General features: G+C 42.1%; 1 protein-coding gene and 1 long non-coding RNA gene across 10 annotated transcripts in view; one reads left to right on the top strand and one right to left on the bottom strand.

Moving 5' to 3' along the window:
- The window catches only part of SERGEF (secretion regulating guanine nucleotide exchange factor), a 243957-nt gene that overhangs the window by 89928 nt on the left and 133078 nt on the right, over nucleotides 1–20951 (bottom strand). For all 9 annotated transcript variants that reach the window (XR_014068795.1, XR_014068796.1, XR_014068797.1 and 6 more), the window contains one exon: nucleotides 10–46. Coding sequence is in view for 5 of the 9 variants with exons in the window: in XM_081541454.1 (XP_081397580.1) it covers nucleotides 10–46 (37 nt within the window). In the remaining 4 variants the exon portion in view is untranslated. The remainder of the gene's footprint in view (nucleotides 1–9; nucleotides 47–20951) is intronic.
- LOC145526241 (uncharacterized) lies at nucleotides 6857–10486 on the top strand. Its single transcript, XR_014068798.1, has 2 exons — nucleotides 6857–8118; nucleotides 9727–10486. It is a non-coding gene; the product is annotated as an uncharacterized LOC145526241 (long non-coding RNA).

The following is a 20951-nucleotide window of genomic DNA, read 5'->3' as shown; positions in this document are numbered from 1 at the left end:
ATTACTTACCAATCACTGCCAGATTATGCTCTGAGCCACAGGAGATCTGTAAAAAGAAAGAAAATAAGTTATATTATAGATATAAATAGAAAATCTATTTAAGCCATAACATTTTATGATCAGAGTTATTTTTAATGATATTAATATCCATTTTTTGAGGAAATTTTAGGAAGTAGAAAGAGGCACCATGAACAAAAGACTATAATTACAATACACTCACAACTCCATAAAAAGAAAAAGTGAAAAGATAAAAAAATATTGAATGGAAATACACCACAATGTTAATGTATTTGCTTGTAGGCAGAGACCATAAGTGATTTTTTTTAATCCTTTATTAGTTTTTTTTTTTGTATTTTTCAACTTTCTATAATGATCATGTGTTACTGTAAAAAAAAGGGAAAATATAAGGCAATACAAATGACAGTTTTGGAAAACTGAGCTAAAAAGTCCATCACTCTGGCCTGGAATGATAAAATGAGCAAAGAATTCAGTGGAAACAGACTTGCCCAAGGGAAAACACTTGACTTCTGCCCATCTGCTCACTCTCCCTTCTACCTTCCAGCCACACAAACCACCTGCAGTTCTCTGAACACATGTTCTCTCACACCTCCGGGCCTTTACACACGCTGCTCCTCTGCTCTGCATGCCCTCTCCTGAACTGCTTGCCTCGAAAACTTCTTTTCATCCTTTAAAATTTCAAAGCATCCAGACACTCCCTTGCTACTGCTTCTAGCTGACTGAAGCACTCCTTCCATTAGGCAATTTATATGTATCCCCACTGCAGCAATCATCTTGTTGTTTTCTACATTTTTTCCCATTTCCTCACTAGACTGTGTGTGTCTTGAAGACAGCGCTATGGCTCATTCCCCTCTGCACTACTACACAGATGGACTGTACAAGGCCTGGGGCTCAGAGAAAATGAATGAAAGAACAAAGTACCTAAAGAACAGATACCTGAGAGACAATCATTTGGGGTTCTGAATCCAGTGCTGCACCCAGTGAAAGCTATTTCTTGCCTCTCAAGTCTTCGCACATCCCAAATGCTACCAGAAGGAAGTGACTGGGAAAATAAGAGCATAAATCGTCCCCCGGGTACTAATTAAAAGGAACTCTACACTCTAGAGAAGATCCTGTGACCTTTGTTGTGATGCTTACTTTAGCTCCTGGCAAGAAAAAGGGCTTCAGGTACTTATGGAATGTCAACTGGAAGAGCCCTGGAGATTACCTAGTCCAGTCTTTCACACGACATGGAGGAAACGGGCTTAGGAAGAGGAAATATAATTTGCATAAAGTGCCACTGGAAGTGTGTGTGTGTGTCTAAATTAAGACTAGGGCCTCTCTGATTCCCTCATTCTCACACTTTCCTGGTGCTGTAACTTCTTACTCTTTCTCAGTGAAAAACCACTTGGCAGTGATATTCAAAGGTAACTAGTACAGGCCCCTGACAGTCAAAGTAACAGGCTCAAAAGACATTTGAGTATGGCAGGCCTGGTGGCTCAGCTGATAAAGAATCTTCCTGCAATGCAGGAGACCTGGGTTCGATCCCTGGGTTGGGAAGAATACCTGAAGAAGGGAAAGGCTACCCACTCCAGTATTCTAGCCTGGAGAAGTCCGTGGACTAAGTCCATGGAGTCGCAAAGATTTGGACATGACTGAGCAACTTTCGTTTCACTTCAAGTGAGAAGGTGCAGCCAGGCTTCTCAGGCTTTTTCCTTTGTAAAACTTACGTGTACAGGATCTTAATTTCTGCAGGGAAGAGGGCTACCCATGTTTAGTTGGATTCCCTGACATTGTCTGGCAAAGAAGTACCTCGATATTTTACCTGGATATTAAATATTTCCAGGGTGACTAGTCTCTGAGTTCCTTTGGGGCAGGCTCTGTATCTGATTTATCTGAGGGGTGCCCCTAGGCCTCACCCAGGCCATACACACAGCACAAGTTCATCATATGCTTCCTGGTTATACTGAGGCTGGTTCCCTAGGTTTTGTCATAGGAAGCTACTTAGATTGAAGAATTAGGAATAAACTTAGATGTCTAACAATAGCAGAATTCTATGTAAGTTACAGTAAAGCCATCTGATGACTTGGAAATTATTATGCAGCCTTGAAAAATGATGCTTACAATAAAGGAAAATACGTGTGATATCCTATGAACTGAAAAAAACACATATAAATTATATATGTAATATGATCTCAACTCTATAATAAAACATGAATAAAAGACTGGAAGGGGTTATTCCAAAATTTTAATAGTGATAGCCTCTGGGTCAAGGATAAGGGTAAGGATAAGGATACGGATAAGGATAAAGGGGGCATTATGAGTATGAGTATGAGTATGACTATGCCAAAGCCTTTGACTGTGTGGATCACAATAAACTGGAAAATTCTGAAAGAGATGGGAATACCAGACAATCTGACCTGTCTCTTGAGAAACCTGTATGCAGGTCAGGAAGCAACAGTTAGAACTGGACATGGAACAACAGACTGGTTCCAAATTGGGAAAGGACTATGTCAAGGCTGTTTATTGTCACGCTGCTTATTTAACTTATATGCAGAGTACATCATGAGAAACGCTGGGCCAGATGAAGTATAAGCTGGAATCAAGATTGCCGGGAGAAATATCAATAACCTCAGATATGCAGATGACACCCCTTATGGCAGAAAGTGAAGAAGAACTAAAGAGTCTCCTGATGAAAGTGAAAGAGGAGAGTGAAAAAGTTGGCTCAAAGCTCAACATTCAGAAAATTAAGATCATGGTATCCAGCCCCATCACTTCATGGCAAATAGATGGGGAAACAGTGGAAACAGTGGCCGACTTTATTTTTTGGGGCTCCAAAATTACTGCAGATGGTGTCTGCAGCCATGAAATTAAAGATGCTTGATCCTTGGAAGGAAAGCTATGACCAACCTATTCAGCATATTGAAAAGCAGAGACATTACTGTGCCAACAAAGGTCCATCTCGTCAAGGCTATGGTTTTTCCAGTAGTCATGTATGGATGTGAGAGTTGGACTATAAAGAAAGCTGAGCACCGAAAAACTGATGCTTTTGAACTGTGGTGTTGGAGAAGACTTTTGAGAGTCCCTTGGACTGTAAGAAGATCCATCCAGTCCATTCTAAAGGAGATCAGTCCTGAGTGTTCATTGGAAGGACTGATGTTGAAGCTGAAACTCCAATACTTTGGCCATCTGATGCGAAGAGCTGACTTATTTGAAAAGACCCTGATGCTGGGAAAGATTGAAGGTGGGAGAAGGGGATGACAGAGGATGAGATGGTTGGATGGCATCACTGACTCAATGGACATGAGTTTGGGTAAACTCCGGGAGTTGGTGATGAACAGGGAGGCCTGGCATGCTGAAGTCCATGGGGTCGCAGAGAGTCAGACACAACTGAGCGACTGAGCTGAACTTAACTGAAGAGTATGGTTTTCCCTTTGCCTTTTTGTATGGTCTTTAAATTTTATACACAATTTTAATAATCAGAAAAATTATCTAGTAAAAATAAGAAAAATAAACATAATTCAGTTCACACCACAGAGGAGTAAAAAAAAAAAAAGGCTCTTGGCTATAGAATAAATATGCTATAAAATCTCACATGTTCTGAAGTAGTAGGGATAAAAAATTTGAAGGAAATAATTAACTAAATTATAAAGGTAGTTGTATCATGGTGGTAAGATTATAAGACTTTTTTTTCTTCTAATTCTCTATTTTTCAAACATTCTTTAAATGTTCAAAATTAAAGCCACCATACACTGAGGACTCATATGTGCCAGGTGTCATGCCAAGACACTTTATAAACACTATTTCACCTTACTCATAACAGTAATCTTTTAGGTAGGTTTGACTTTGCTCATTTCAGAGAGAAGAGAACTGAGGTTCACATATATTCATAACTTCCTAGCTTGCTAAGTGGCAGCCATAGAACTAAAAGCCAGGTCTGTCTATCTCCAAGCTCATGTTCTATACTGCCAGGTTACATTACCTTTATTTTTTTTTTAATGAAGTTATTTCATTTTATAAATGCAGGTAGAGAGGGCCTGCCTCTGACTGCCAGGGCTCACCCTGGGGCTGCAGGCTGCAGAGCTGACCAGCCTTGAAGACCAGGGGCTTCCAGAAACAAGTCACTGACAAACACCAGCATCAGGCAGCAGATGCTGCTGTGAATTAATGAGCAACACAGTGATGAATGGATTTTGTCAAGGCAATGTAGTGCTTGAAGCTCAAAGTTCCCTGCCGTTTCTTGCTGTCTGCACATTGGCACAGAGGTCAGGAGACGGAACACCACAGGCCACAAAATCCTAGTGCTACACTACTTCAACAAGATTGTGACAATGACCATTTGCTTCACATTGCCTCTATCAGCACCTACCCACTGCCCAGCTTTCTAGAAGACTCTGTTAACAGTGGCAGTGTGCCCAGGAGAAAGAGATTCAGGGTCAGAGCCAGGTGAGTCCTAAGTCCTCTGCTTTCTGGCTCTCAGACCTTCAGCAAGGTATTTAGCTCCTGGAGCCTCGCGTTCTCAGGAGTACAAGGTAGAAAAGAGTATCCTCCCATCTGCCTGACAGAACTGCTAGAGGAGAAATGACACAGTCCATCCCCCAACAGCCATGAGTCTCATCCTCCTTACATATAACTCTGTACATGTCACGCCCCTATAGAAAACCCTCCACAGGATTTCAGCATTGGAAGGGCAAAGTCTAAAGAACATGGTATGGCTTACAAGGTCCTCACAAGTAGGCCCCTGTTTACCTACTCATGAACTCTCAACCCCAAGTAACATATTCCTTTTTTCCCATTCACATTAATTACTTTTTCTATAAGAATATCACACGATTTCAGACTTTTACGCATGCTATTCTCCTTGACTCGATTTTCCTTTCTCCTACTTTCCATCTGGCAAAATCCTTTATGATAGTTTGCATTGTGCCTGTATGCTCAGTCATGTCTGACTCTTTGCAACCCCATGGACTGTAGTCTGCCAGGCTCCTTTGCCCATGGGATTTCCCAGACAAGAATACTGGAGTGGGTTGCCACTTCCTTCTCCAGGGGATCTTCCCGATACAGGGATTGAACCTGTGTCTCTTATGTTTCCTGCATCGGCAGGTGGGTTCTTTACCACTAGTGCCACATTACCTCCTGGTAAAGCCTTCTCTGACTTCTCAAAGTAGAGCCAGCTGCTCTACCCTGGCTACTACCACAGCACCATGAACCATGGCCCTTACCACATGATGTGTACTTATGAACTGCGCATGTATTAAGCACCTCTGTCTCTCACAAATCCAGCAGGGTGCCTGCCCAGTAATGTGTCTTCAACATAGCCCAAGCACAGGGCATGAAGGGGCCCAGACAAAGATAATGGGCCCAGAGATGTGAGATGATCCCAAAACAAGTGTGATTAGTGGTGTGGAGATGTCAGCCCAAATGCAGAAAGGCACTGAGATGCACCATGAAGGCAGGAAGGCAAAGGTATTAGAAGAATAGACAGGAGAGATGAGGGAGGGTGTCAAGAGCACAGGACTGTTCCAGGAACCCTAGCACAGCAAAGCACAGTGGACCAGCAACCGAGGCCAGTCCTAAGAGACAGAGTCCCACAACAGAGAAAGTAGGTTTCAGCTTCCTGGTTGGGGCCTTCAGGATTCAGGGGACACACGCCCCAACAGTGAGTAGGGGACAGAGGAGTTTATGGAAAGTTGTCCTGTCATTCTGTCCAAACACTAGAGGGGTCTGCTCTGATTAGGCAACTCAGCCTGAGGAGGCAGAGCTGCAGAAAACAATTTCCAAAGCCTCAACTGCCATGGGGACAAGATCTCCTAGGATCCCTCCTGTGGAGCTGGACTCCATCAGTTCTCATGAAGGAGGCCACAACTCCCCCTGGGCGGGATCCCACTAAATACAGTTGGACAGGGATGAGCTGGGGCAAGAACTGACTGGTAGTGGACACCCACCCAGTAGATGCTGAAACATTAATGGGCTAAGCAAAGGAATAACTAAAAGCATAAGTAAAAATTAGATGATTGTGAAAATATTTGCCAGATGTTGAATATGGGTGCTTTAGTTTCCACCGTCACACTTGTACAATTTCTAAAAACTGCTGACTAGCCCTTATTGAGTGCTAATGGCCAAGAACCTGGCTAACTGCTTTGCCTATATTATTTCATTTAAACTGAAACCAAATCTAAAATTCTTTTGTTACAACCGCTTTACAAATGAGGCAATTGGGGTTCAGAGAGGTGAGGTAAGATCAATGTAAGATCAGTGTCTTAAAGCTGGTGGAGGTGCTGGATTCTCTGCTCATTCTCCTTCAACTTTTCTGTCCTGTTAACTGCCTAAATCCTTCCTAGTGCCACATAGCATGTTCTCACATCTGGCAACCCTGTGTCAGTTATCAAGTGATCTTATGCTGCGAGAGCCCCCGATTTACAAGGCTCAAACATCTGCCTGAGGTTACGAGTATCCACCTCTGGTAGATCTAGATTTACCTCGATCGAGAGCTGTTCCAGGGCTTTTTCTCAGGGGACATGGCTGTAAAATGGCAACACAGATTTGTGGAAGATATCACCTCGCGGGGAATGCCACCAGGTTGATCAGGGAAATCAGAGTAGGGCGGGGTGCGACCAGGAAGCAGGGGTAGAAGCACTGAGATTCCAATGAGGGAAACCAGGCAGAGGCCAGACCAACCCCGAGGCTGGTCCCCGTCACCATCCAGGGGCCATCCTCAGCGCGGGGACCTCCCAACAGCGAGGTGGCAGCTCAGGGACCACCCTGGCGCGCAGCGGCGTGACGGGCCTCCTGATTGGTTCTGCCTCACGCCAATAGGCCTGGGCGCCGGCCGATGCCATGGCAACAAGGCGCACATGTGGAGGCACGTGACGACGGGCGGGCGGGCGGGGCGTCCACTCTGTGGGGTACTCTGCGGAAGGAGAGCTTCGGCGGTACGGCCCCGGCTCCCACCCTCACGGCACGTCCTTGGCAAGCGCCGCCCGGTCCGGAGAAAGAACAGACTGGCAAGCAGCTCCAGAACGGCAGCCTCGCGCCGGCTGGGATTAACGGGTTAACAGGGAAAGAAATGGGCGCCTCAGCGCAGCCTTTGCTAAATTCTGCCCTAACCCAGCTGCCATCTGCATAGAACTCAAGGGAGACAAACCAGAATTTCCAAACCTGCTAGAAAAGCAGGCTGGGAGGCTGGGCATGTTTTACAGCAAACTGCAGTCCTGTCAGTCAAAGGCGTTTTACCGCTAGGCTCAGAAAAAGCTTCAAAGGAGATCCTTGGTGACAGCAGAGCGGCAGCGCGGTTGCTTGCTTCTGGAAGCACCTACCCTTACAGAGACACCTCTAACTCCCTTTGTGGGGGCGTCAACTTTTGACTGAAGCCTAGATGTCAAAGGAGGCCAAAAAAATGAGACCTCTGACCCAGAGGTTTCAGCTTGTCGTCCACCTCAAAATCCAGGGAAGGAAGAACCCATTCTCCCTGCAAAGCCTATTTTTCCTTCTTTGGTTTTTTAAATAGATTTACTTTTTTTTTTCTTTTGAACTTTTTGTTTTGTATCAGGATACAGCCGACCAACAATGTTGTGCTAGTTTCAGGTGAACAGCCAAGGGACTCAGCCATACATATACATGTATCCATTCTCCCTCCTTTTGCACGATCTATATCTAAGAATAGGACAACTAATGCAAAGAACTGACTCATTGGACAAGACCCTGATGCTGGGAAAGACTGAAGGCAGGAGGAGAAAGGGACGACAAAGGACGAGATGGTTGGATGGCATCACCGTCTTGATGGACATGAGTTTGAGCAAGCTCTGGGAATTGGTGATGAACAGGGAAGCCTAGGGTACTGCAGTCCATGGGGTGGCAAAGAGTCGGACACGACTGAGCGACTGAACTGACTGAATGATACCTAAGAAAATGAACCTTAAACTAGGTCCTACTTCATTCTCAAATGGAGAGGTTGTTAACACTAAATTTGTTAAGTGCCTGGATGCCAAACATGTGATAAGGAATTTCACTTTACTTGCAAAGCTGCATCCTCCCAGCTACTCTTAGAAGTAGGAATCAATCTTCTAGCAGGTCAGCAAACACTCAGAGAAGTTAAATGAGTCACACTGGGCTATTTACCAGGTGAGCCTTGATCCAAAGCCTGTGAGCTTACCCCCTGCCCCTCTTCTTCTGATTCCAGACTGCCCCAGGCATTAAGGCGCAAACTCTCACGTGACCAACAGCTCTCTGACTCCTTTATCTCTCTCCTACTCTGTCTCAAGAGCCTGTTAATTCTGCCTTCTCCATGTCTTGATTTTTTTAGCTGCTATCATCTTAGTTCAGTCCTTTCCACTCCAACTTGGAAGCTTTTGAGAGCTACCTCTCAAGCTTTCTTCTCGCCATCCTGTCATGATCTGATTTAAAAAGAAATTTTTTTAAGTTGTCATGGTCTCAAAGCCTCCAACTTCCTACCACACTTGATCTCTCACTCCTTTCCTACATAAACCCACTAACCCAGCAACGCAAGTCTCTTCTCTGTCCCTGGAAAATCTCTGTGTTTTCCCTCTTTTGCACCATTATTTGCACCATTCTCCCTTCTCCATACCATTCTGAACCTACAAACTTTACAAGGCCCAGTTCAAAACTCACTGCCTGGAGAAAGTCGCCCAGATCATCTCAGCCCTTAAAAGATCTGTCTTCCCTCAAATCCTACAACTTGCCTTGGCTAAAGTTGGCTTTTGTCAAACCTCCTTTCTACTGTTAATAATTTGGGTGTGGGGGTATGGCATATCTCCCCAGGCACTGTAGGGTAGTGGGAAGAGCTTAGAACCAGAATCTGGATTTTGAGTCCTTGCCCTGCCACCTCCTTGTCATAGAACCTTGGGCAAATCTCTTCACCTCTCTGGATTTCAGTTCCCTCAACTTTAGGATGGGATGGTAACAAACAAGTGAATCTCATACATCCTAAAACCCTTTCACACCCCATCCCAACTTCTACAGAATAGAATTCACTTTGAGTTTGACCCTGGTCTGCAGACATCCCTCCAGAACATATAAAAGATACAATCTGGAGAACATATAAAAGGAAACTATAAGTACTTGGAACTGGCATACGTTCACTGTGAACAGTTCATTTCCTTTTTTCAACAATTACTTACTGCCAGATAAGGATAGGACTTGAGAAATATCTAGTTAATTAGAATATAATATACACAATTAAATTAGCCAGCCACTCAGAATGCTTGCTTTTCCCATAGTGCACTCAAAGAAAATTCCTTTCTCCTAAGTTGCTATGTTGATACTATGTGCACTTGTGGTGTAATTGGTGTGAATGGGCTATCGATGGATACCTGTACAAAGAAGGTTAATGCATAGATTGGCCACAGTCTGTGAAGTGGCTTAATGTGAAAATTCTGCCTGAAAAAAGGTTGTACAGTATAAGTCGTCTCGTTGGTAGCTGGAGCAGTAGCTGGAAAAAATAGACACAAGAAAGGTTATATTAGGAGGAGCTACAGTCAGAAGAGTCAGAAGCAACAAGAGCAAACTAAAGAAGAGTAGCTAAGTCACTGGAATGTGAGATTTCTAGATCCTACTGCTGACAGTGCAAGAAAGTCTAGATTTTTGAGCTACCTTGTATTTTAAGTGACTTTCCAGTTGTTCTTCTATAAGGCATTTGCTTCACCTGTTTCCAGTAGTTATGCCCATCCTTATAATACTAAAGTAACCTGAGAATATCTCTGATCCTTACAGACTAAAAGTGCCAAACACAACAACGCATCTGAATTTCAGTAAAGGCAACACCAGGCAGTTACTTGTACCCATGAAAACAGGATACAACCACGTGAGCTGAGCAGCTGACCTCAGAGACAGGTAATTAACAGATTCAGGCCAGCATGCTTCTCCAAAAAACTGAACCCTTTCCCTAACAGCCAAGACGGGCTGAAATTTATAAAGACTGCCAATACCAAATGCTGATGAGGATGTGGAACAATTGAAAATCTCTTACATGGCTGGCAGGAATATAAACTCAACTGCACTGAAAAACTGTTTGGCAGTATCTGCTAAAGGTAAATAAACACAGACACACACACCAGGAGACTCAAGTACCCAAAATAAATGATTACTTACTTCCATCAAAAGACATATATAAGAATGTTCACAGCTCCTTTATTCATAATAAATAAAAACATAAAATTACCCAAATATTCATCATCAATAGAATGAACAAAGTATATTATAATCAGAATACTTTATAACTTTGGGGGATAAAAACCCTACTGCTATTCAAAACATGGATAAATCTTCAAGAATAATGGTGAACAAAAGACACCAGACACAGAAGAGTAAATACTGTAAGACACTATTTACATGAAGCTCAAAAACAGGCAAACTTATTTCAAATAAATAATATAACTGTTCTGAATGGGGAAAAAAGAACCAGTCCTAGTAACTTTTAAGCCCAGTACTCTGACTAAATAAATTACTTAAAAATAAAAAGAACTGTTAAAAAATACCCTTACTCTACTTAGTGGATTCATTTTTTCCCATAGCAGTATGCATGTATTAATTCTGAAAGTATTTTGTATATATTTTAGGACTGTGCAGATGAAATATATGAATGTTCTTGGGAGCTAGAGTTTTCACTGTAGATAAAGAAAACACAAATATGTAAGGAGAGTGGGCCAAGAGGAACTCTGTGGATATAAGGTTAGAATTAGAGATATCAGTATGAACTCACAGTTTTCTACATGTACACACACAGAGGTTGAGTTAAACCAATATGAAATTGTCTAGAAGCAATGACACCTCAGCAGCAATGAGGTCACTTGATGTGCCGATTTTGGTTTTTAAATACTGTTTAAGAAGAATCAGAGCTCCCTGAAGGAATGGCTGATTCCAGGGTTGAGACTGGGAAAGAACAGTTTGAGCCTGCAACATCTGTTTGTGCCAAGAAGAGAGGAAGTGATCAAAGAATGATGAGGCTATGTCAAAAGGATATAGAAGCTTGAAGGATCTCCCACTGGCTAAATCAGGGAAAATTGGGGCATCAAAATGAATAATGATGATATATTATAGCTCATTAAATAAAAGAAAAAATCCTAAGTATATACTATACTTATGAATAATAAATAAATAAGGGAGCAAGGAAAGCTCTCCCTTATAGTAAAGTGTAGAAAATTATAAATGGAAAAGTAATAATTATTTTTTTGTCAAGAAAATAATTTTGCAATATAATGGTAAATTCAGGCAAGAAACATTAATAGATGTTAAAACTACTGGGCAAAAGTATGAAGAGGAACAGGATACTTACATAGTCTCACTTCACAGTCTCACATAGTATCTCTTCACAGATTACTTCTTAATTACAAAGAAAGGAGAAATGGTAGCTTTATAGCAAAGGAGGCAGACGTCACCTCACTCAAGTGATCTAAGTTAGCATCACTGACAATGGCATAAATCGAGATCATTAAAGAAATATCAGTTATTTAATATTGCTGCTGAAAGTGCCTAATGAAATCAAATCATGAGGAAAAAATCAAATAGAACCAAATTGAGGGTCATTATACAAAACAACTGTCCTGTGCTCTTAAAAAAAAAAATCAATGTCATAAAAGATAAGGAAAAGCTATTCCAGATTAAAGGAAGCAAAAAGACATGACAGCTAAATGCAATATATGATCCTGGATTGGATCCTACATCAAAGTGAAAAACTGTCATAAAAGATGTCATTGAGACAACTGGAGAAATATGAAGATGCTCTGTAGATGAGACAACAGTGTTCTATCAATGTTAAATTTTTAGAAAAGAGAGACACACACACAAATGCACACAAATGTGGTAAAATGTTAAAACACGCTGTGTCTGGGTGAAGGATTTGGAGAGTTCTTTATTCTTGCAACTTTTCTATAAATTTGATATTATTTCAAAAAGAAAAGTTAAAAAATGTAAATAAGCAAAACTAATCTATGGTAGAAGTGTAGAGCAGTGGTAATCTTGGGGTAGGTGTATCTGAGAAAGGGCAAGAGGGATGCTTTGCTGAGGTGCTGAGGTGCCTAATTTGGGTGATTACACAGGTATTTACAAATGTAAAGTTTCATCGAGTTGAACACTTAAGATCTGCATATTTTACTGTGTTTAAGTTATACTTCAATCAAAACAAACAAACAAGAAAAAGAGAAAAGTAAAGTAAAAAGTAGGCTTCCCAGGTGGTTTGATGGTAATGAATCCACCTGCCAATGCAGGAGACACAGGTTCAATCCCTGGGTTGAGAAGATCCCCTGGAGTAGGAAGTGGCAACTCACTCCAGTCTTCTTGCCTGGGAAATCCCATGGACAGAGGAGCCTGGTTGGGCTATAGTCCATGGGGTTGCAAAGTGTCGGACATGACTGAGTGACTGAGCACACACATACACAAAGCAAAAAAGCACAGCCTTCCTTCCTGAATCATTCAGTCCACAAGCTGAAGGAAGGAAGGTGGCTAAGCAGGGGAGCGGACAATGGGAGCCCATGTGAGGCAAGTGGCTCAGCAGGGTTGGCAGCAGCCCAAGGAGCTCAGAGCCTGGCTTGACAGCAGTGGCCTGGTGGACCGCGGGACCCCAGGCAAGGAAGATCATAGCAGGACTGTGGGCAGTGCACTGGTTTCATACAGGGGAACTGATCAAAGAAGTAAAAGCGGTGAAAATAGATGAGAAAGTTGAGGCTCATGGAGATTAAGAACCTGGTCCTAAATCTGATACTTGCTAAGTTACTTGACCTTGGGCCTAGGGATTACACCTCTGATCCTTCATTTCTTCAGTGTATCTCCTATTACCTGCATCACAGGATTGCAGAGATTCCATAAGATCAAGTATACCAAAGAATCCAATCCCACTCCTGATACTGGGTTGGCCAAGAAGTTTGTGCAGGTTTCCTATTAGATGTTATAGAAAAACCTGCATGAATTTTTTTTTGCCAACTCAATACTTAGACATAGTTCAATAAATGTTACCTCAATATCCTGTGATATCCCAACTTTTTTTATATTATAAAGCCTTGGAAAATATGTCCTTATATTAATTTTCATTGTTATGATTTTAAATATTCAGCTTTTCTTCATAAAGGTTCCCCTGCAATAAGACTATTTCATATTTCAGCAGATTCTATAGCTGCTCTGTGTAAGCCACTGGTGTCCACACACAGGAAGTCTCAAGTATATGCTCATCTTACAGGCAATGCAATGAGCGCAGTTACATGGGCAGGGATGTATGGGTGGGTCAGCCTTGAGGTCAAGAGACTGAACATAATCTCAGAATATTAAAATTCATGGGCTACATGGGATAAACTGCCACTCAAACCAATGTTTCCACAACAAGAAACCCACAGGCCCCACCACACTAAGAGAGTCAGGGAAATGGTCTTAGTTCAGCCTTAACTCGTGCCTGGAATTCTGCAGCAGCTTCTGTAGTGTCCCTCTCCTCCCCAGCCTCTCCCTACTCTGCGAAGATGCTCTTCTGAAAGTACACATGGATTAGCTGTCTCCCTGTCACCCAAACCCACACTCCTTGTCTGGTTGGTATTGAAAATCCTCCATGGTCTGGACCTAGAGTGGTTCTCTGGCCTCTCTCCCAGTTGAATTATCCACAAATACTTACATGGCAGCCTCATCAGACCCCTGACATCCTATCCCCCTACTCCTCATCACACCCAGCTCCTGCTGTCTCCTTGGTTCAGGGTAACCCTCACCATTCATTCTTGGGAAGGAGGGAGATGGCAGAAGAGGAGAAGGGAAAGGACTGCTAACATCTATGACTGCTAAATCCCATGTAGACACTTCATGGGAATTAACTCATTATATCTTCATTTGATACATTACCTGAGGAATGGAACGGTTAAATACCTTGACTAAAACCACATAGCTAGTAAGTAGCCAGGCCATTTCAGAAGTAATTACTCCCTCCTTTGGGCTCTGCTATAGAAATAGCACTCATTCCACTTATTATTAAGTGGTTCCCATGTCTCTCTTCCCAGACTTTTTAATTTGTAACTTCCTTAAGCATAAGGGCTGTGTCTCATTAATCTATTTCCTCAGTGCCTTGCACAGTGCCCTGAACATAGTAGGTCCTAATCAGATGTTTGCCAAATTGAAGTCACTTATCTGTCTACCTCCCCCAGCTTTTGGCTCAGAATCTGACATACAGGGTAGCTATTAGGAAATTCTAGATGAATGACTCTGGATTTATCTGAATTTCCTCAGCTCTTACCATGGTCTCATAAATGCTTTGAACTCTGTCAGTAATGGTTGAATTCAGAGACTAGAAGATCCTTCAGATGCTCAGATTTTAAGTCACTGGATAAACAGAATGGCCTCTCACAGCAATGACAGCTAGATCCCACAAGGTCTGAGGAAAAGCCCCTGGATGATGCCCCAGGGTGGGAACAATTTTAGAAAGTGAACTCCTAGTGTGTGGATGGAGACAGCACAGGCCCACCCTCTCTCAGTTCTGTTCCCTGCAACAGTAGCAACAAAAACAAGCCTACAGGCTGACCCTGAGCCGTTTGTGCACAAGACCCGAGAATCTTTTTTTGCCTTTGCTGCAACTATACAGCAGAGCTTGGCTGGGCCATTGCCAGGCATGGGGCAGGACCACCTGAATACGGCTCTTGACCAAGAGGCCCCTCTGGTGCCCTGGAGCTCCTCACACTAAGGATCAATTTGCTTTTCTGATTAGAACAAAACAAAGTCTAGAGGTTCGGATCCCAAAACTTTATTCTTTCTGGGATTACAAAGCCAAGAATGCAGATAAGATGTGACAGAGATGTCAAAACTTATCATAACAAGCGGGTGCAGTATAACACTGAACACGGCACTAAGAGTGACGTTGCATCAGCAGCAGCTGATTGTGCCGTGTGACCCAGCCCGACATTTGTCCTTATGAGGTGGCAGCCCCACTGGTCAACAGTCTAATGAGAGCTGCCATCCTGTCCCCGGGGGCGGCCTGCAAGAATCCCACTGCCTTCAGGCCAGTTCCCAGCTGAGTGATCGTCAGAGGTACTCTCGATCTACTGATGTGACTCTGAAACTTTTCTGGTTCCAAACAAAGTTGTGGACTACCAGGTATTATTCTGGGCTCCCTACATAAAGTAATTTTAAAATTTATTAATTTTTTTCAGGTTATAAAAGTAACTCACAGTTATTACAAAAATATATAGTAACGAAAATAAAGAACACCTATACTCCCACCACTCATTATTAACACATAGCAGATTTCCTTTCAGTCTTTCTTTTCCCTAACAATATTTGTCTGTGTGTGAATAAAATAGACATAATTTCAGAAACACAGTTAGGGTCATGCTATATATTCTGTTTTATATTATGACTTTTGCAATTAACATAATGTTATAGTTCCCATGTCATTACTTTCATTAAAAATGTGATTTTTACAGCTTTATAGCATCAAACAAATGTATCCTAATTTCATTATTTCCCTATTCTTAGTTACCTAGATTGCTTTCATTATTTCACCATTGTAAATTATGGTATGACAAATATTCTTGAACAAAAATCTCTGCCTAGATCTGATTATTTCCTTGGGATAAATTTTATAAAAAGGAGAATTATTGGATAAAGAACTTTGAATTTTTTTTAAGACACCTGTGTAATACAGGCAGCATGTATTATTAAGGTCATTGCCAAAATAGATCACATCCAGGAAAAAAAAAAAAGAACAAAATGGGAAAAGAGTAACAATGTAGAAAGAATAATAGTGGCTAACATATATTAGTTATATGTAATGTAACATGAGAAAGTGATTAAGAGTTTTGCGTACATTAGCTCATTTAATCTCTGAATTAGTCTTATAAGGTATGCATAGATAAAGAAACCAAAGTTCAGAGAAGTTAACTTGTCCAATATCTCAGTAAGTGGTATAGCTGAATTTAAATACAATTATGTGTGATTCCTGGCTTCCCTGGTAGCTCAGCTGGTAAAGAATCTGTGTGCAATGCAGGAGACCCAAGTTTGACTCCTGGGTGGGGAAGTTCCCCGGAGGAGCGCATGGCAACCCACTCCAGTATTCTTGCCTGGAGAATCCCATGGATAGAGGAGCCTGGCGGGCTACAGTCTATGGGGTCACAAAGAGTCGGACACGACTGAGCGACTAAGCACAGCACAGCGTGTGTGATTCGAGTGTACACTGACGGCTATGCTACAACATGTCCTGTAAAAAGTAAAGGGAAGAGATCACTTGAATGGGGCAGGGAGAAAGGGAATCAGACTGCAGAATGAGATGGCAGAGTAAGGATCAATGGATAGAAATGCTTAAAATGTCAAAGTACAGCTTAATATCCAAAAGGCCATTCTAAAAATGAAAGTCTATCAAAAACAGAAGGGCTGTCTCCAGCTGGCCTACTGGAATCACACCCTTTAGAAGCAGAGCATTTTCTGTGGCTGATGGAAGGAGGAGAAGTCAGAAAGATTTGAAGCACCAGAAGGATGTGCAGCACCATTGCTGGCTTTGAAGATGGAGAGACAAGGACTGGAGGGCACCCACCATCTACCTGCAGAGAGCAACCCCAGACCAACAACCAGCGAGGAGAGGGGACCTCAGCCCTGTCACCACAAGGAACTGAAAGCCGCCAACAAGCTGAATGAACTTAGAAGCAGATTCTTCCCTAGAGTCTCCAGATAAGAATCTGGAGACAGACTTCTCTTGTCAAGTTCCTCTTACAATATGCCCCATGTATCGAGGAGGGCTGAGTATTCACAATAATTTAACACTATTTTTAAATGTATTTTAAATGAGTAGCAGGCAGCTGTGGTGACTGAGGAACTCAAGACTCTGGTCCTGCCTTCAAACAAAACAGAGGTCAAATATTGTTGAATGAATTACTTGTTCTAGCAACTCTCATGTGAAGCTGTAACCATAAAATGCCCCCACCCCGCCCCCCACCCCTGCACCTCACACAGCAGGTAAGCTGCATGGCATCGGGGAGGAGCGTGTGCTCTTCCATCACAGACTGTCAGGAAGCTACTGCAAGAGACGAAGTGAAAGAGGTCTCACTTCTGGTTCTAGCACCTGGTAGTCCTGTGAACTTGGCCAAGTTACTAAGACTTTCTAAGCTTCGATTTCCTCATCTGCATAGCTGGAATTACAGCAATAATCTCACAGGACTATCACCAGGATTGAATTCAGTTACCTGTATTAAGTACCTTGGACAAAGTAGATACTTATGCTAGCTCCCTTTCCACTTTGGTCACTGGAAATCTGATGGTCCAGAGAAACGAAAGGGGAAATGGAAAGTTGTTGAAAGGTTGGGAAGTAATGTTTTTTCCCCAGACCCCTTTTATCTTTCATTAAATATTTAGAAGAGAAAAACAACTCTTCCTAGTTTTTTGAATTTGATTCTCTCCAAATGTGTCAGTCATGATAATTTTATGAGCAAACAAAACATCTTTATATTCATCAACAATGACTTTAGACCTTGAAATGGCACTTTAAAAACATTGTATATACACAAAAATAAACTCGAAATGGATTAAAGACCTAAATGTAAGACCAGAAACTATAAAACTCTTAGAGGAAAACATAGGCAGAAGACTCTCTGACATAAATCACAACAAGATCCTCTATGACCCACCTCCCAGAATAATGGAAATAAAAACAAAAATAAACAAAGGGGACCTAATTAAACTTAAAAGCTTTTGCACAATGAAGAAAACTATACGCAAGGTGAAAAGGCAGCCTTCAGAATGGGAGAAAATAAGGGCAAATGAAACAACTAAAAAAGAATTAATCTCCAAAGTATACAAGCAGCTCATGCAGCTCAATACCAGAAAAACAAACAACCCAATCAAAAAATGGGCCAAAGAACTAAACAGACATTTCTCCAAAGAAGACATACAGATGGCTAATAAACACATGAAAAGATGCTCAACATCACTCATATTAGAGAAACGCAAGTCAAAAACACAATGAGGTATCATCTCACACCGGTCAGAATGGCTGCCATCAAAAAGTCTACAAACAATAAATGCTGGAGAGGGTATGGAGAAAAGGGAACCCTCTTACACTGTTGGTGGGAATGCAAACTGTTACAGCCACTATGGAGAACAGTGCAGAGATTCCTCAAACAACCGGAAATAAAACTGCCATATGACCTAGCAATCCCACAGCTAGGCATAAACACCGAGGAAACCAGAACTGAAAAAGACACGTGTACCCCAGTGTTCATTGCAGCACTGTTTACAATAGCTAGGACATGGAAGCAACCTAGATGTCCATCGGCGACGATGGATAAGGAAGTTGAGGTACATATACACAATGGAATATTACTCAGTTATAAAAAAGAATGGATCTGAGTCAGTTCTAATGAGGTGGATGAAACTGGAGCCTCTTATACAGAGTGAAGTAAGTCAGAAAGAGAAACACCAGTACAGTATATTAACGCATACATATGGAATTTAGAAAGACGGTAACGACGATCCTATATGCAAGGTAGCAAAAGAGACACAGATGTAAAGAACAGACTTTTGCACTATGTGGGAGAAGGCGAGGGTGGGATGATTTGAGAGAATAGCATTGAAACATGTATATTACCATATGTAAAATAGATGACCAATGCAAGTTCGTTGCATGAAGCAGGGCACTCAAAGCTAGTGCTCTGGGACAACCCAGAGGGACAGGGTGAGGAGGGAGGTGGGAGGGGAGTTCAGGTTGGGGGGATACATGTGCACCCGTTGGTGATTGGTGTCAATGTATGGCAGAAACCACCACAATATTGTAAAGAAATTATCCTCCAATTAAGATAAACAAATTAATTTTAAAAGCATTGTATATATTTCCATTTTAATCAAATGTTGATCCTATCCTTAAACATGGCTTTTTTTCTATTTACAGTTTCAAATTTTCTATCAGTAATAACATAGTCCAGCTTTATTGAGTGCTATGTGCCAAGTACAATGTTAAGAGTCTTTTTTCTTAATACACACAAAACATCAATCTCAGCATCGATGTCACCTGAAATATACTTTTTACTTTAACCATTCTTTCTAACAGTCTATCTACTTAAAGCAGCTAAAAATCATTCCAACTCTCGCATTTGATATATGCTAACGTCTTCAACTGTGTTTATTATTAAACTAAAAAATGCCATTTATTCCCTAACAACCTTTTCAGCGTATGGAGGGTCAGTGGCTCATTGATTTTACCTGGAGGGACTGGGAGAAAATGACAACACACTTCTGACTGTTCTAAGTGTTTCCATAAACTTTCATACAAACATGAATTTCAGTTGTGATAATGTCAGTTATAATCACCAGACGTTCATCCTACATATATCAGGTATATATTTGGGTCTGAGGGCCTGTGCTGGGGAGACTGGACTCAGGCAATATCCAGTGGCGTGGACAGTACATCCGAGGTTCAGCGACAAACAAGGGTCACCAGAGGGCGACGTTCAGCTGGACTGTAAAAGGCAGCCAGAAGTTTGCTTAACAAAGAGGAAGGACAGAAGGGAGGGGGGTAGTAGTGGTGAAGAGCACTGAATGCAGATGTGATTTAGGCTACTCACCAGCACCTGAAATTCCACCTGCACAAACAAATCATCTACCACCAAACGAGCCCTTCCCACCCCCAAATCCGTTTCCCCGTCTGACTCTCCTCTATCTGTTAGGCGTTGCCATCATCATCTCTGCAGTCACCTTGGAATTGTCTCTGAGTCCTCCTCTCACATTCCAAGTCCAGCCAGTCACCAAGTTCTGTAATTCTGTCTCCCAAGTTCTGCTCTCATATTGCCCCTTTTCTCCATCCCCATTGTCACTGTGCTATTTCAGGCCTCACAGCAGTTGCATTGGACAGTTGCAATAGCTGCTAATTATTTCCTCTCTGTTTCCTCTTCTAATTTATTGGATGCCCAAGGTAAACTTTCTAAATCTCAGCTCTGACTAGCAACTCACCTGTCAAAATGTGCTAATGGCTCCCCTGCACCTATAGACCAGGCCATAAATCTTTTTTTTTTTTTGGCTGTGCAGCTTGTAGGATTTTAGTTCTCCAACCAGAGACTGAACCCTGGCCATGGCAGTGAAAGCGCCGAGTTTTAACTACTGGACCACCAGGGAATTAATTCCCCAGACCATGAATCTTTTAACCAGACATTGAAGTCGATCTGTGAACAGGCTACAGCTTATCTTTGTAGCCTCACTTCCCACTATGTTGTCCCCTGTAAGAAGTCTGTGTTTCAATCAAAGTGGACCATTCATTGATGATCTCTGCTGACACCAAAGGCGTTTCCCTCTCTGTGCTCCTGTCTATGCTAGTCCCTCTTTTCTTGGCCTAGTTTCCTACATCCTTCTGTCAAATACTGCCCATCCTTCCTACTCAGTAGAAATCTACCTCCTCCATGAAGTCTTCCCTAATTCTCCTGCTAGGAGAAATTCACCATTCTCAGAATCTCTGCAGCACCACTTCTGTAGTTCTCAGACAGCAGGCATTTTATTCCATGCCAGCCTAGAGACTTTTTAGTTCTTACCCACCTCTAGCACCCGGTCCATGGCATAGCAGAAGAGAACATGTTTTTCCCCTCATGGCCTCAGTTTCCCCATCTGTAATATGAACATAATCCAACCCAACTCACAGGAATATCGAGAGAATTATATCAGGTAATACATGCAAATTATCAGCACACAGTAGGTAAATCACCAAATCTAAAACCCATTCCTCTCTTTCACACAGCAGTATTTGTTGAACTAATAAAACCCTGCATGCTTTATAGTTTGCAAAGAGATGTTATTATATTTTTTTTCGATGAAGGAGGGAAAGAGAGATGAAGGAAATACATAAAGCACAGAATCACTAAATATGTAGGAGATATGAGTAGCCCTGTCTGACGAGTATGAACAACTCAAACTGGAGATGGCAGGTTAGATTATGAAAGAGTTGGAATGCTTAGCCTGATAGCTTCAGGGAGTTTTAAATTCCGAAGTGGGGCAGTGTTTAGAGT

This window comes from Giraffa tippelskirchi, chromosome 11 (assembly GCF_054371585.1).
Source record: "Giraffa tippelskirchi isolate mGirTip1 chromosome 11, T2T-mGirTip1v1.2.pri, whole genome shotgun sequence".
Classification (NCBI taxonomy): domain Eukaryota; kingdom Metazoa; phylum Chordata; class Mammalia; order Artiodactyla; family Giraffidae; genus Giraffa; species Giraffa tippelskirchi.
This window is presented reverse-complemented; position numbering and strand designations above follow the sequence as displayed.